Source organism: Geotrypetes seraphini, chromosome 8 (assembly GCF_902459505.1).
Source record: "Geotrypetes seraphini chromosome 8, aGeoSer1.1, whole genome shotgun sequence".
NCBI classification, from domain to species: Eukaryota; Metazoa; Chordata; class Amphibia; order Gymnophiona; family Dermophiidae; genus Geotrypetes; species Geotrypetes seraphini.
In genome coordinates, this window is record NC_047091.1 from 1,928,011 (window position 1) to 1,944,842 (window position 16,832).

General features: G+C 41.0%; 1 protein-coding gene across 1 annotated transcript in view; it reads left to right on the forward strand.

The window, feature by feature from the left end:
* RELA (RELA proto-oncogene, NF-kB subunit) overlaps positions 1–7,354 on the forward strand; it is a 67,388-nt gene extending 60,034 nt beyond the window's left edge. Inside the window, exons 8-11 of the mRNA XM_033956644.1 lie at positions 2,295–2,507; positions 4,821–4,901; positions 5,282–5,377; positions 5,915–7,354. Coding sequence (XP_033812535.1) covers positions 2,295–2,507; positions 4,821–4,901; positions 5,282–5,377; positions 5,915–6,522 — 998 coding nt within the window. The 3' untranslated portion in view covers positions 6,523–7,354. The remainder of the gene's footprint in view (positions 1–2,294; positions 2,508–4,820; positions 4,902–5,281; positions 5,378–5,914) is intronic.
* The last annotated feature ends 9,478 nt before the right edge of the window (positions 7,355–16,832 follow it).

Here is a 16,832-nt window from a genome sequence, read left to right on the forward strand (position 1 = left end):
GATTCATTTACTTTTGTTTGGAAAGATGATGGTTTAAAATATTTAGGCATTATTATTAAAAACAATATTGAGGATACGGTGAAGGAGAATGAAAGACTTGTTAAAAAAAGTTATAGAAATGTGTGAGAAATGGAATCTGTTGCATTTATCATGGTGGGGGAGAGTTCAAACTATTAAAATGATGATATTGCCTGTGGTTTGCTATCAAATGAGTATGATACCAGTTTTTTTTCAGGGGTCCTTTTATAAAAAGTTAAATGGTATTCTTACGAAATTTGTTTGGTTGGGTAAAAGACCAAGAATTGCTTTAGTATCTTTGCAAAAATCAATTATGGAGGGAGGGGTAAATTTTTATAGGTATCATCAAGCCTATATTCTACGTCAGGGTATGTATTGGATCCTCCCAGAGCTCATGGAGAATGTCCCAGATTGGTTATATTTAGAATGGCGACTCCTGTTTCCTTTACATCTGGTTCATTTGCTTAGTATAAAGATACCTAGAAGATATAAAGAGAATAGGATTTTGATTGATACCTGGAAAACTTTACGTTATGTTAGTAACTTGCCACCTATTCCAATTTCTAAATCGTTACATCAATCCATTTGGGTAAACTCCAAGATTAAAATTGGCGGATTTAAAATCGTCTGGAAGCAATGGATAATTGGAGGTATTCGAACTTTGAATGATGTTATTTCAAATGGCTCACTGATTTTTCACAGTTGCAACATAAATATGGTTTAAATAAAGCACAAAGTTTTAAATGGTTGCAGCTGAAGCAGGCTATTCAGGAGGGGTTCCCTGAATGGAAGAGTCTTACTAATCAGTATAGTTTGGAATTCCTGTGCTTCCAGGTGGATTTCTTGGGACACCAAGCCACACAGTGGTATAAATTGTTATACGAATATTTGAATAAAAAGAAGAAAACTGTCTTAGGGATATTTGGAGCATTGAGATCAAGCATCAAATTAATGCATGTCAATGGCCACGAATTTGGTCTTGGAGAATAAGATCTACAATGTCAGCATCTATTTGACAAACATGTTTTTTTTTGCTACATAGAGCTTTTTGGATCCCAGTTCGTTTACAAAAATTAGATAGTTCTAAGTCTAATAGGTGTTGGCATTGTAATCAGGATGCAGGGACTTTAGATCATTTAAATTTTTTTTGTCCTTATATTAATGCCTTTTGGAAATCAATTTGGCCCCCAAATTCTTTATTAGAGAATTTTGTTGCATTATCATATGATACAATTTTATTTGGAACTTCAATGAGGTTAAAAAGCCAAATTTCAGCGTCCAATAATAAATTATTATTAATATTGACAGGAGTTGCCATTCAGCATATTACTAGAAATTGGAAAGATTATACAAGACTCAATTATACCTTTTGGTGGAATTCTGTATGTTATATATACAAGATGGAAAGAGTCATTGCTTTACAAAATGGAAATTATGCTAATTTTAAAAAGATTGGGGGGCCATTGATTCTATATTCAAATGATTAGACACCTTTATGTATTAGAAGTATTATCATAAAAAGGGGGTATACTATATGATTTGTTGGATTTCATTGTTGATCTGGGAGGGGGTGGGAGGAGGGAGGGGATTTTTACAATATTTAAGGAATATTGGTTAGGATATATAAGTGATTCTGTATATTATATATTATAACATTGTATACTTGTTGAATGAATTGAAAATGAATAAAGATTTAAAAAAAAAAAAAAAAAGATGATAATAGAAAGAATTTCAAGTGATGTGTATTATTTCAATTGATGTAATATTGTGTACTTGATGTAAGATGAAAAAATGAATAAAGAATAGAAAAAAAAAATGTGGCTCTGCAAAGGGTTTGAGTTGGAGACCACTGGTGTGGACCAAGGCTCAACAGTCTCCAGTTGAGCTGGAAGCCCAACAGAGCAATAGGAAATAGCTGGGCCAAAATAATAAAAATAAATAAATATTGAGCTGTGTCGGGTTCTTCTCATTTAGGTGAACGGTGAGATGATGTACACAGCCATGAATTAAAGTGTGTATTTTAGTTTGTCCTTGTGCAATTCCCATGCATTTTTATTTTATTTGGCAATGTGAGCTGTTTGTATTGCTAAACACCAAACTCCCTGCATTTAATCACGGTACAGCATTTCCAAGAAATAGGCAGAGGCAGTAAAAGCAGAACTTTGTATGGACAATGTGGACTTGTTGGTAATGGCGATGCAGTAGGAGATGATTTAAAGATCTCTTGTACCGTCTCCTCATCCACTGAATAACTTTCTGTTCCCACTCTATCACAGAAGACATTGAAGTACGCTTCTTCCTGGACTTTTGGGAAGCCAAAGGAAATTTCTCCCAGGCAGATGTTCACAGACAAGTGGCTATAGTCTTCCGCACTCCTCCCTACCTAGACCAGAACATTCGGGAGCCAGTCAAGGTGCAAATGCAGCTGCGAAGACCCTCAGACAAGGAGGTCAGCGAGGCCATGGAGTTCCAGTACTTACCTAATGAAGGTAAGATACTGTATGCATATTCACATCAGAAACATTTTTGACCTTGATGATTTTACAAAATTAAAGCAAATCGCTATAAATATAGAAAATGTCATAAAGCTATTGTTAATATGTAATTTATCTTTAAATTCCAGCATGTTACTGGAAGATTGGAGGGTGGTTGGTGTAATGCTAATTTTTAAAAAGAGTTCCAGAGTTGATCTGGGAAATTTATAGATCGGTGATCCTGACATTGGTGCCGGGCAAGATGGTAGTGACTATTATAAACATAACATAAACATAAAAATTTACTTCTATACTGCAGTACCGTTACGTTCTATGCAGTTTACAAAAGTAAAATAATTACAGTTAAATGAAGTTTTTTAGTTACTTAAGTATCTAGTGAACAGGTATGTTTTCAAATGTCTCCTAAATAGTTGATAGGTGCTGAAAGTCACAATTAAAGATTTAAGTCCCTGTCCCAAGATGCTGTTTGATAAGACAGAAGACAATGATGATATTTTTTAAATTTCCATCCTTTGACAGATGGAAAAATAAATAGTACATGTGAGTGTCTAGAATGTTTAGTGTTGGCAAATGTGAACGAGTCCACAAGGTAATTAGGTGAAAGACCAGATGATACCTTATACCAGGGGTCTCAAAGTCCCTCCTCGAGGGCCGCAATCCAGTCGGGTTTTCAGGACTTCCCCAATGAATATGCATGAGATCTATGTGCATGCACTGCTTTCAATGCATATTCATTGGGGAAATCCTGAAAACCCGACTGGATTGCGGCCCTCAAGGAGGGACTTTGAGATCCCTGCCTTATACCAAATGCAGCCAAACTTAAACTTCACCCAGGCCTCTACCAGCAACCCATGTTATAAAGAACATATTATAATGTTATGAAGAACAAAATTACAGAGCATATACAGAAGCATGGATTAATGAGACAAAGCCAACATGGAATTAGTGATGGGAAATCTTGCCTTGCTAATCTTATACATTTCTTTGAAAGGGTGAATAAACATGTGGATAAAGGTGAGCTGGTCAATATCATGTATCTGGATTTTCAAAAGACATCTGACCAAATACCTCAAAAAAGATTCCTGAGAAAATTTCTAATATCCTATTGTGAATTAACTTGTTAAGTTTCAAGTTTTATTTAAAATTTAATTCAATCGCTTATCAGGATTTTTAAGTGAGTTACAAGTAAGAAAAAAGGGGATTAAAATAAACATCAATTAAAATATAAAATGATACACTATCACACATTTACATGGGTGGCAAAGAAAATAGGTCGCCCCAAGAGCGATGTGTGATAGTGTATCAAATGCAGCCAACTGACAACCTTCTTGTCAGCGGCTCGCCTGAAAAAAGAGGGGAAATATGAAGTACTCTTAGATTGTTTGATTTCCTGTCTCAGCCAACATAATTGTTAGTTTTTATTTCTATTTCTTTGTTATATTCTCGCTGATTCTACATCTTGGACCCTTATTGAGGACTTGAGTTAAAGTTAAGCTATATTGGGTTAGTAGATTATAATTTGTATTGTATTTTATTTTCTGCCTAACTTTACCTTTCTGTACAAGTGGATACTATTTTTCTTCGATTAGAACTTGCATATAATCACAGGTAGAAAAAAATTTCTCTTTATTTTTCTTTGCTTTAGGATAAAGTAGTATATTAGTTGTGTTGATAAAAATTTATAAACAAATCCCTGCCAACTGAACGGGGCGGGGACAGTGGTCACAGGGACAAATTTTTTCCCTGTGTCATTCTCTACTTTTGACCTAATTTGCGGGAGGAAGCATGCTAGACTTTGGTCTGACTCAGGATAGATTATGTTATGTTCGTACATACTTCTTGGAGCCATCTCATGTGCATCTGGGGGTGGCAATCAGCATAAAACAGTGGCAGTGAAAGCAAAACAATTTTACTTGCAGGGAGTGTGAGGAATCCAACTAATTAAGGGTTCTGTGGAAATGAGATGAACCAGGAGAGTGGTGGGAGGTGGCCCTGCCAGTTGAAAAACTACATAAACAAAAGGGTAAATGGAAGAAAAGTGCATTATTATGGCCCCCAGGATAGGATGATTCAGTCCTTGTTTTAATTTTTCTTCCCTCTACTTTTGCAATGCATGCAGAGGCTTAGAATTCTGATTTCTGGTGAATTGGGAAGAGAACCAGGTGATCAGCTTGAAATACATTTCCATGGAGCTTTAAGACATCAAAGGTTGAAAGCTATGATTGGCTCTGTTCACAAAATCATGCAGAACTAATCTATCCACAGAATAGCAGATGTGTTCCTGATTGACTGTCTCTTCTCTTTCAGGAGACCTTCACTGTATTGAGGAGAAGCGCAGGAGGACTATGGAGAGCTTTAGAACCATGATAAAGAAAACTCCAATTCAAGGTGTGCAAGTTAAGAGGATGGAATAATGATTTGGGTTTCTGTGTTGTGCTACCCATCCAGCAGGATGGGATACACAGTGCCTAGCTGGGAGCCTATATTTGTGTTTCGGTCGTAGTGGAACTGATAATAGGGGGCTGGGGACCTTTTAGCTTTTTTCCTGAGTCAGGATAGTGATGAGGGTTGGGCTCCATGCCCTAGTTGGTTTAGTAATGAGCTAGGGGCTATATTTGTGTTGGAAATCTGTTTCTTTGCAATCTTGTCCTAGTTGGAGATTTTGGGGAGGTAGAAGCCTGTGTTGTGCTTCTGTTCTAGTTGGAGTAGTGATAGGATAGAGGCCTGTTTTTCTCTTGTTCTTTTTTCTGACTCTCTCTTCCTTGCAGCCACTGCTGAGCACAGGGCACCTCGACGCATAGCTGTGCCTGTCAGAACAATACCCACTGCCTCCATCAGGCCGGTACCTACTGTGCCATTGCCAGGTTAGTGTTATCTAATGCTTCCTTACACATGATTTGGATTTCTTTTCCCTATGAGAGCCAGAATTTGTATTAGCTTAGACCAGGGATCTTAAAGTCCCTCCTTAAGGGCCGCAATCCATTCAGGTTTTCAGGATTTCCCCAATGAATATGCATGAGATCTATGTGCATGCACTGCTTTCAGTGCATATTCATTGGGGAAATCCTGAAAACCCAACTGGATTGCGGCCCTCAAGGAGGGACTTTGAGATCCCTGGCTTAGACTGAGTCTGTGTGTTTACTGGCACGGGACATCTTTTTCCCATAATTATATGATAATCAGTAACTGAAGTTTCCAATCCCCCAGGTCATGTACTTTTGATTCCTGAGCTCTTTCAGCAACTCTCTACTCTGTATCTTCTACTGCTGGTTTCTAAGCTTTGAGGTCTCTGTTGGTCCTTGACCGCTGAGATACCCAATTCTTGTACAGTCCCAGTCAGCTGAATTCTGTGTAACCACTTGCTGCTCTTCTTATCTTTTTCTTTCCTTTTTCCCCCACAGCTGAGATGCCCAGCAACCTGATGTCCACCCTGTCCATCAAGCCTAGTCCACAGTCATCTCCAAGCCCTTCATCATTTGCCTTTAATGCATCAAGCACACTTACAACTGCACCAGTGCCAGCTCTAGCCTCTGTAGCTATGCCTCCACCCTCCCAGCCAGTGCAGTATCCCACTGTGAACCTGGATGTATTTTCTGACTTAGCCTTCACCAGTGGCCAGTTTCAGCTGCCATCAACTCTACCTAATGTAAGTGGGGAGCCCTTTCTTAATTTGCCCTCTTATACTGATCTGGGCAGCCTACTGAGTGAGGGTGATGGACAGTGCACCAGTCTCAGCACCATTGACATGCAGGATTTCAGTCAGCTCTTGAGTAGTGAAGTGGACACTGGCCAGCAGGAAGATGCTGGATCTGGAGCTCCTGCAAATCAGCATACTATAATGACTTACCCAGAATCCATCACCAGGTTGATGGGCAACAGGGCAGAAGACCTTGGTGTAGAACTGGATAGTAACAACAGCCTAGTGAATGGGCTGTTGGCTTCACTTCAGACAGAAGAAAATCTCCCTTCCATCATTGATTTTGATTTGTCATCTATCTTGAACAACTGATCAAGTGGCAGGAGATAGAAGAGAGGATTGAAAACCCCTTGTGGAATTTTGTCTCATTATAGGGCTATTAGGTTTGGGTATGGCGGTCAGTCGTCTTGTCCTGCCACAAGCCCTTATCTACTGAATCACCTAGTTGGTCTTTTTGTGTTCACCTGTAGTTCATCAGTCATGTAAAGGCTCTAATTTAAGACTAAGGACAAGGCCTATCTGTATACTTCATCCCACTGTGACCTTAAGTGCCTGCTAGTGATGTGACTATTACTGGTTTATGCCTTTGATTACCTTTATAATGAAAAGATCACTTGTTTTTATGACCTTAGTAAGAGAAAGTTAGGTTGTAGCTGATGGCAGCAGGATTGGAGTATATCAACATGCCTTATTGCTGAGCTGGTGTCAGGGACATTTCAGCAGAGATTTCTATATTAGTGATAGCCTTCTCCCTAGTTATTGGAATCTTGTTTTGGGGGTTTTTTAATATAAAGTACTGGTGTGCAGTATGAACATTCACCCTCTTACGAGGATAGAAAAGACTTTTCCTTGGGCCAAAGACAGTACAGCCAGTAGTAGCAAGGGGTCTCAATGTCTTGCCTATGTAGCTGGAAGGTGGACTGCTGCATCTTAATTCAGCACACTTTATGTCTCAATGATGAGGATGAATTTAAACAGTTCATGGGCCTGTTTGGGTGGTTTTTATTTTTTGTAATTTACGTAGTAGTATCTTTGTGTACATGATGCTATGCCTGGCTTTCACTCCTCTCTGCTATTCCATGGTGGATGCAGAGGCTACCAATCCTACTTGGAGATGAAATTAAAGCTCAAGATTGTGCTGTTGCTTTGGTATGGCCAGACTCTGTTGTGTGCACAAGTGCGAGGGGTTGTGTCTAATTCCTAAGGGAGAGGGCCTTTATAGATAGTTTAAAAAAAAAAAAAAATTATAACATAGCTATGCCTAAAATTAATTTAAAATGTACCCTATCTTTATTAAAAAGCATTTACATTTGGTTATGAAGAGGGAAAATGGCATACAATGTTGGGAATCCTTAGGTACTGTTACACACTTCCTGTGGTTCTGATGATAAACCTGGGCTAACAGCTTCATTTTCTCTTTGCTCAAGCCAAAGCCTTCACCTACAATGGATAGTGTGAAATTTAACTTTGATTTTGGTTTATTGGTTGCTCGGGTGCCATGTTTCCTTAAATATCTAGCATCTTTGTAGGTTTCGAGCATTCAGATTCTGACTACTTTGGCCCATGGCAAAATACCAACTACTTATCTCAAGAAGTTTAATTCAGGACCAACTTTTAACTTTCTGCTTAACAATCTCCTCCCACCCGCTAACCAACCCAATGTAGAGATGAAGCTGGTCTGATGCTATATGAAAAGGGTTACCAGGTGTCTGGGAAAAACCGGACAAGCCCTCTTTTTTAGAGGACTGTCCGGGAACAAGGTTGTTTTTTGTTGTTTTTTTTTTTTTTAATGGGAGAGTCTTGGTGCAGCTGGCTCTCCTGAATCCCCCACCTACCTCCTCCCCAGGCCCGGCTGCTGTAATTTTATCTTCAGGCAGCAGCAATGAGGTGAGCCTGCTGCCGCCAGCTTACCTCAGAAGCCGCCTCTCTGCAGGCCCACCTATGCAGGAACAGGCAGACACTGTAGAGAGGTGGCAGCAGGCTCACCTCGTTGCTGCTGGCTGCATTAAGATTAAATTACAGTGGCCGGGCCCGGGGAGGGCTGGAGAAAAGAGCATTAACAAGGGTAGTGCTAGCTGGGAGGGGAGACAAGCAGGAGAGGAAGTTGGAAGGAGGGAGAGGGGCATCTGCGGGGGAGGGGAGGTTGGAAGGAGAGAGAAGGTGTGGAGGAAGGGAGAGAAAAGCACTAAGGCCCATATGCTCAAAACTCACCATGCCTTTAACGAGTAATGCTAAACCAGTTTTAACTGGTTTAGCATTGAAGTATTTCAGCTTTCGATGCCCAAAATGGCTAATCGTGGTCTTTTCCATGGTTTGTAGCAGCCTCCAACAATCGTATGTAAATGGGTTACAACAAGCTCATCAATATTAAAAATGACCACTCTGAGCGATGCCCAGATGATGCACAAAATGAAGAGCTGGTTTTTAACGTTCTGAAATCTCCGACAGATCGGGAGATGCTGGTAGTGTTAAAAAAAAAAAAAAAAAGCAACTTTTTCTTTTTAATGGGCACAGATATTGTGCATGTATTGCTATTACTATCTATTCAGTTGTGTCCAACTCTTGGATACTCTGTAGGCCAGTCCTTGCCATGATTCCCTGTTTTCAACTACTTCTTTCAATTGCTTTGCGTTCATTCCAATGTTATTCTTGATGGTATCCAGCCAACAGGCCTTTGGTCTCCCCTGCTTCCTTTTATCATTGACCATTCTGAGTAGCACCTCCTTTTCTAGTTAATGCACCCTCATCACATGTCCAAAATAGGTCAGTTGCTCTCTGGTAATCTTGCCTTCCAGGGACAACTCTGGGATTATATGATCAAGAACATTTTTATAAACAATATTGTTGAAGGGCTGTCAAGTAAGATTTGCCTCTTTGCGGATGATACCAGAATCTGCAATAGACACCCAGGATGGAGTAAATAACATGAAGAAAGATCTGGCGAAGCTTGAAGAATGGTCTGAAATTTGGCAGCTAAAATTTAATGCTAAGAAATGCAAGGTCATGCATTGGGCTGCAAAAACCTGAAGGAATGGTACAGTTTAGGGGGTGAAGAACTTATGTGCACGACAGAAGAGCAGGACTTGGGTGGCGGCCAAACAGATTAAAAAGATGACGGTGAAAGCTAGAAGGATGCTAAGGTGCATAGGGAAAGGTATGGCTAGTAGGAAAAAGGAGGTATTGATGCCTCTGTATAAGACTTTGGTGAGACTTCATTTAGAATATTGTGTACAATTCTAGAGGCTGCACCTTCAAAATAATATAAAAAGGATGGAGTCTGTCCAGAGGAAGGCTACTAAAATGGTGCGTGGTCTTTGTCATAAGGCGTATGGGGGACAGACTTAAAGATCTCAATCTGTATACTTTGGAGGAAAGGCAGGAGAGGGGAGATATGATAGAGATGGTTAAATACTTAAGTAATGTAAATGCGCATGAATTGAGTCTCTCATTTGAGAGGAAGCTTTGGAATGAGAGGGCATAGGATGAAATTAAGAAGTGATAGGCTCAGGAGTAATACTTTTTTACAGTAAGGATGGTAGATGTGTGGAACAGTCTCCCGGAAGAGGTGGTGGAGACAGAAACTGTGTCTGAATTCAAGAAAGCCTGGAAAAGGCACATGGGATCTCTTAGAGAGAGGAAGAGATAATGGTTACTGCAGATGGGCAGACTAGATGGGCAATTTGGCCTATATCTGCCATCATGTTTCTATCTTTGTTGGTGACCCTAGCTGTTCACAGGATTCGTAGAAGTCTTCTCTAGCACTGCTCGAAGGCATTGATTTTTCTTCTATCTGCTTTGTATCTGTGTGTCATAGCCATATGTCATGATTGGGAACACAATGGCAGTGATCAGTCTTTGTTTGATGGTGACTGAGACATCCTTGCACTTCCATATTTGGTCCATGCTCACAATGGCTGCACACCACAGTGCTAATTGATGCTTGATCTCTGCTGTCGAACCGCCACTGTGATCAATGAGGGACCCAAGGAAAAGAAAGCTGTCAACCACTTCTATTTCTTCATTGTTGATATTTTTGTGGACTTTCTTGTTAGCAGTAGTCATGATTTTGGTTGTCTTGATGTTCAGGTAAAGTCCCTATCTTCTTTCAGCTTTAGGATCAACTCTTGAGGTCCTTCTCACTCTGCCAGCAGGGTAGTATCATCTGCGTATCTCATATTTCTGATGGTTCTGCCTATTTTCACCCAAACACGCAAATCATCCATGTTCTTATGTCCAACTTCCTCAGAATTACTTCTGCATAGAGGTTGAAAAAAAGGAGAGAGGATGCATCCTTGACTTACACCCTTTTTGATCTTGAACCATGCTGTATTCCCATACCTGGTTCACACTGTAGCTTCTTGATCATAGTAGAGCGATCTAATTAATATGATCAGGTGCGATAGCACTCCTACATCATTCAGTGCTTTCCAAAGCTTGTTATGCTTAACACAGTCAAAAGCCTTGGTATCATCAATGAAGCACAGGTAGAGCTTCTGGTACTCCCTCGCCTTTTCTATGATCCATCTCAAATTTGTGATGTGATCAAGGGTCCCTCTGCCCTTATGGAATCTAGCTTGGACATCAGGAAGTTCTTGATCAAGGTATATTGCCCAAGCACCTCTGGATGATCTTTAAAAGCATTTTGTTGATGTGGAAGATTAGGGCAATTATTCTATAGTTGGTACAGTCCCTGGCGTTACCTTTCTTCAGCAGTAGGATAAAAACGGATCATTTCCAGTCCTTTGGTCATGTGCAGGTCTTCCAGATCTTCTGGCATAGTGCTGTCAGTGTGGCTTTTGGGACTGGTTTGAGCAGCTCTGCAGGGATTCCATCAATGCCAGGTGCTTTGTTGTTTGGCATCTGCCACTTTACTTTCTAATAGGTCTGGTTCTGCTTCCTCTTGACCCCCCTAAACTTTTTAGTATAGTCAATGCTTGTGCATTCTTTCAATCTCTGTTTGATGTCCTGCTGGTTGCTAATTTAATTCCCATCATCATCTTTGATAGTTGATTGGCATGCTGAGAAAGACCTTTTACCTGGTGTGGCCCTTCTTATAGGCTTCTTCAAGGTTCATGCTTCGAGCATTCAGGAAGGTTGCCAGCAGATGCCCAATCTCTCCTGCCAACACCTAATTAAAGGTAGCCCACCTGGACCCCCCAAGCCCACCCTAAGATTCTGATTGCCCAGATCCCTTAGGCCACCTCCCATGGGATGGGAGGGGGGAGCTTGGGGGGTCCGGGTGGGCTACCTTTGTGTGGAGGGGTGTCAGGAGAAATTGGGCATCTCCTACTGGAGAGGCTTGTGGGGGGGTTGCGACGGGTTCAGGTAGGAGAGACTGGGCATACCTCCTGCTGTGATTGTTGCGGGAGGGGGGGTGGGGACCAGGTTCTGTAGTTTCATGGTGAAGGTTTTATGGGGTAGGTCACCAGGTCTTTCCTCAACCCATAGCACTTAGCCACACGACTACCGCAGTTGGTACGTCATGTGTTGCCACCCTCTCCATTAAAAAAAAAATAAAAATCACCAAACGAGGGGCTTTAGGTCCCTTCCTGGTGCATCCTGGGATGCACTGGGAAGGGTCTAAAATTCTGATTGGTTTAGTTGCCTTAGGCCCCTTGGTAAATCAGAGCTTTAGGCCACTTCTGATGCATCCCAGGACTCTGGTTCAGAAACCTATGGCCCTCCTATGGGGATGAGCCTTAGCTCAGGCCTGTTGCTATAATTAGTGGGCTGGAATACAAGGGGGGGTGCTGAAAAGTTCTCAGCTCAACCAACTTTAAATTCTGAGTGTTATTTTGCCACTGTAACTGAGGAGTATTATTTTATTTTGCAAAGTGCTAATTTGCAGAATCATAATGCTATGTTTTGACATTGTTTCAGATCATTGATTGAACCATATCAACAAACAGTGTGGAATTTTCAAGTGTGGATCTCTGAGCCGTCATGCAGTTCCTATTCCTGCAAAAGAAATCTCCAAGGAAAATCCATGAATGTATGATGCAAACATGAGTGACAAATGCCCATCATACTTTCAGCTTTGAGATTTCAAGACTGATGATGCAGCAAGGTCCAGGAGGCCTCAAACGGTGTTAGCTCCTGAAATAGTTGACCATGTCCATGACCTAATTTTGGCAGATCAGCTGGGTATGCAAAAGCTGACAGGAAACTATGTTGACTGGACACTTCCAAGTAGATTTTGCAGCATTTTCACCGAGCTAGTACCAACTTTTTGGAACTACTTAGTTACTGTTGATGAAACATGATTACACCACTATGATCCTGAGACAAAACAACAGTCCATGCAGTGGCGGCACTCAGATTCTCCAAGGCCAAGGACATTTAAGACACAAAAGTCAGCAGGAAAGGTCATGGCCACAGTTTTTGGAATCAGGGAGGAGTTGTAATGACTGACGATCTTTCAAGGGGCCAAACAGTTAATGCAGAATTAAACAAGGCATTGAAAGAAAAAAAGGAGAGGGAAGCTGCGGAAAGTTCTTTTTTTTTTTACAAGGCTGGTAAAATGATGGATGTTTTGAAAAGGTGGGGTTTGAGGGCATAGACCATCTTGTTCCATCTGACTATTTTCTGTTTCCAAACCTTAAAAAGAATTCCAAAGGGTAACAATTTTCCAGTGATTGCAGAAACAGAGCAATATTTCAGTAGTTCTTAGAAGGGTTACAGAATCTACAGATATGCTGTGCCATGTGTGTTGAACTTAGGGGTGAATATGTGAAATAACTTGTACGTTTCATGGCTCCATGTCATTCTAGGTTGGGCTGAGAATTTTACAGCACTCCCTCATCGGGTTGCCAACCTACGGCTTTCTTACATGTTGCTGCAGCTCTCCAGGCCCTGATCTATTGATCTTCCCCCCCCCCACCCCAAACCTACTGCGGTACGTGGGGGTCTTTGTGGCAGGAGCGTGACCCTCTCACTCCTGCCTTCTAAAATAGCTGCCATGACCCGTTGCAGCAGCTTGTAGCATTTCCTGTAGTACTGCCACAGGTCACAGCAGCCATTTCAGGAGGCAGGAGCAAGAGGGCCACGCTCCTGCCACAAAGATCCCCACTGCACCACAAGGTACCTTATTAGGCCTCTGGAGAAATCATGGGGTTGGTTGGGGCATGGAGAGGGGAGCGAACCTTTGCTGTGGGTTGGGGGAGGGGGATGAGAGGTGCAAGAATCTACACCTTGTGGCTCTTTGTAAAACTTGAGCAAAACATTTTAGATACATTGGCTCCTTGCTGTTATAGTTTATAAATATTTTCTTAATTGCTTCTGATAATTTCAGCTATACACAGCTGAAAGCAGTGCAACATGCAGAAAGTGAAAAAGTATCAACAGCTCTCGCCTCCTGCTTCCTGTCTCACTGCTGTAACCTCATGCAAGTGCTTTCCTGTACCTACACGCGATTGGACTCCACCTCACAATCACATACAGATGCAGGAAAGTGCTTGCGTAAGGTTACAGCGACTGCCGGACACTTGTGGAGTGGACAACAAGGGCCTCAACATCATACCTGGCGGGCCATGAGTTTGAGACCGCTGATATACATTAAGTACCTTTTGGGTTGTTCAGTCATGCTAAATGAACTAACAGCAATTGGTTAGCAACACAATATACTTAAGTTTTTCAGATTTTGTTATATAAGTACCTCAAGTTTAGTTGTAGGATTATACTAACAACTTTGAGCAGCCCTTTTCAAAGCCTGTCTGTAGCTTTACAAAGGGGCTGCAGTTTTTGAGATACTGTTAAAAAATAAAAAAATTGCACAGAGATGGAATAAAACTCCTTAAAACTAGAATTTAATATTGTATTGCTATTTAAAGAATACCAACATTATAAACCAATCGATGGTTTCTTGAACTACAGCAAGAAGTTCGTTTTAAATGAAAAATAACATTCTCTTTTCAAAACACTGATTTTGATCACTAGTCAAGTATTAGAGGGATACTAGAGAAGATATTATTGGGCTTTAGCACTTCGGTAATAAGTGCAGTTCTCTATCCAAGCAGCAAGTCTGATAACAGTGGAGGCTATAATCGGTCTCTTTCTAACTATGGTCCCCCCCTTTTTATGAAGCTGCGCTCCAACCTGGGGAGGGGGAAGAGACTGCAAACTAAACCCACCAGCTAATATTAAAGCTATATCATAGAAAGCAAATCATATAGTATCAAATTGAAAAATCAAATCAAAATTTGAATCAGACAGATCTAGCAATGACACTAGCTCGAGTGGGAGAATTGTGTTCATGTCATGGCTTCCAGTATTGGCAATAGCACTAAAGAAAACAAAAGCATTTTGTTTTGTTAATATTGTACACCCCCCATTTTTATTCTGCTTAAGGGGTATTTTTTTTTTCTGTTTGTTGTGTTTTTTAATCGCAGACAGCTGCAGTAAAAGCTCCAACCCTCATGAGAGTTGGAGCTTTTACCACAGTGGTCTGTGATTTTTTTTTTTTAAACCCTTACGCAGATTAATAAAAATGGGGGGGGGGGGGTGTACAATATTAACAAAACAAAATGCTTTTGTTTTCTTTAGTGCTATTGCCAATACTGGAAGCCATGACATGAACACAATTCTCCCACTCGAACTTGAGCATCATTTACGCTAGTGTCATTGCTAGATCTGTCTGATTCAAATTTTGATTTGATTTTGCCAGTTAATTGATTTTTCAATTTGATACTATAAGATTTGCTTTCTATGATATAACTTTATTTTGCAGTCTCTTCACCTGCCCCAGGTCAGAACTGTCAAGTTAAAATAACACTGTTAAGTCCTAGCTCACGCTTGCTGTCTAACACCAACTGTGTTCCCTCTCTTGCCAACCACAGAGCCTCTAATGAGGCTCAAACTATGTCAGTTGAAGACTTCCTCTGAAGATGGCCAAAAATCCCTTTTACCAAGCATGGCAGGTAGCAGCAATATCCCAAAGCCACAGACGCTAGCGCCTCAGTGGCTCAAGGATGCTGCCGACTGCTACACTTGAAGTTTCAGCCACCTTCGGAAGAGGTCCTCAGTTGTCAGAGCTTGGAGATCCGCACCAACTACAGCAAGGGTCAGCAAATACTTCAACACTGGAAAAATAAAAACAGAAATGCATTTCCTTTTCTGTTGAACACAATACAAATGAAGACCCAAAGAAAACCAAAAGGAAAACTCCGCAATGACAAGTCCAACGAAAGAAGAGTCATGAAGAGATACTTCACCATGGGATGATTTTTCAAAAGCAATCTTTATTCATGGAGAACTCTTAATAGTCTTTTTGTATAAAACTCAACACTGCCAGTGTTTCTAATTCATTTGTATCTTTAAGAGTAATATATTTTTTGCAACAGATTTATTTGTGTATGTTTTTGGTTTTACGGAATGCTTTTAATGATTTGTTATTATTCTTTTTAATCATGATACATTTGGTCTTTTAAAGTTTTAATTCATAGATTTGTTTATGTGTAATTAGGTTTGTAGATTATTAGAGCTCTACATGACTGTAGATTGCTTTTAAAAAGTCATCCCCTGGTGAAGCATCTCTTCACAACACTTCTTTCACTGAACACAATACAAAGACATCTGCTGTCTACATTTCCCAAAGCTAACTATTTCAATCAATAATTTTTTTTTTACCTTTGTTGGCTGGAGATTTATTTTTCTATCAAGTGGGTTCCAGCTCTCTTTTTTCCTGCTTTCCTATCTTTTACAAATTCTTTTTCAAGTGGTTGTTGTCAGTTGGTTCTTTCTATAATGGTCCAGCATTTCTCCTTCTTTTTCCCTCATTCCCATTGTACAGCATACGCACGCCCTTATGTCCTGGATCAATCTCCCTCTTTTTCCCCTCCCAACACCTGCACAGCATGTCACCCTCTCTTTCAATGTCCACCATCTCTCTTTCCTTCCTACCTTTCTTTTCTATCCACCACAAAGAGATTATGAACTTACTCTGGTAAGCTCTTCCAGTAGATAGGTGAGACATTATAGACAGATGGATTATATCCTATCCCTATAGCCGCTTGCATCTGCAGAAGGAATTCACTGCAAACCAGTCTGCAAGGCCAATCTGGAGCCACCATGACGTGGTTCGGATCTGGCAAATAATCCAGCCTATCAGTGGCCAAAGAGGAAAGACATATAGGAGAATCTTCGGAAGCCATGGTTGCACCAAAGCATTGAGCCCCTCACTTCCAGGCTTGGATCTTCGACTGAAGGAATATCTCCTGTCTTGTTTCTCACCGTGGCCATGAGGTTGAAGCACAGGTGATCCCAGCTCTGCACTATGGCTCAGAACTCCATTTCGGACAGAGTCCATTCACCAGAATCTGCTGAGGAAATCTACTTGAGCATTGCTGACTCCCACTTATACACTGTCGTCAGTGTTTGGAGGGGATGTTCCAACTAAAGAAAAAGAAGGTAGGCTTTCTGAGCCAGAGGGATGATTTAGGTCCCTCCCTGGCGATTGACATAGGTGTCGCATTGTCAGATAAGATCCTGACTGCCCGGCCCTCCAGAGTCTTCTGCAATCATGTTCTAACTAGTCAAAAGGCTCTGAGCATCAACCGGTTGACTGACCATTTCCACTGAGAGGGCGTCCAACACCCCTGAACACCGGCAGCTGTCATCACCACAAT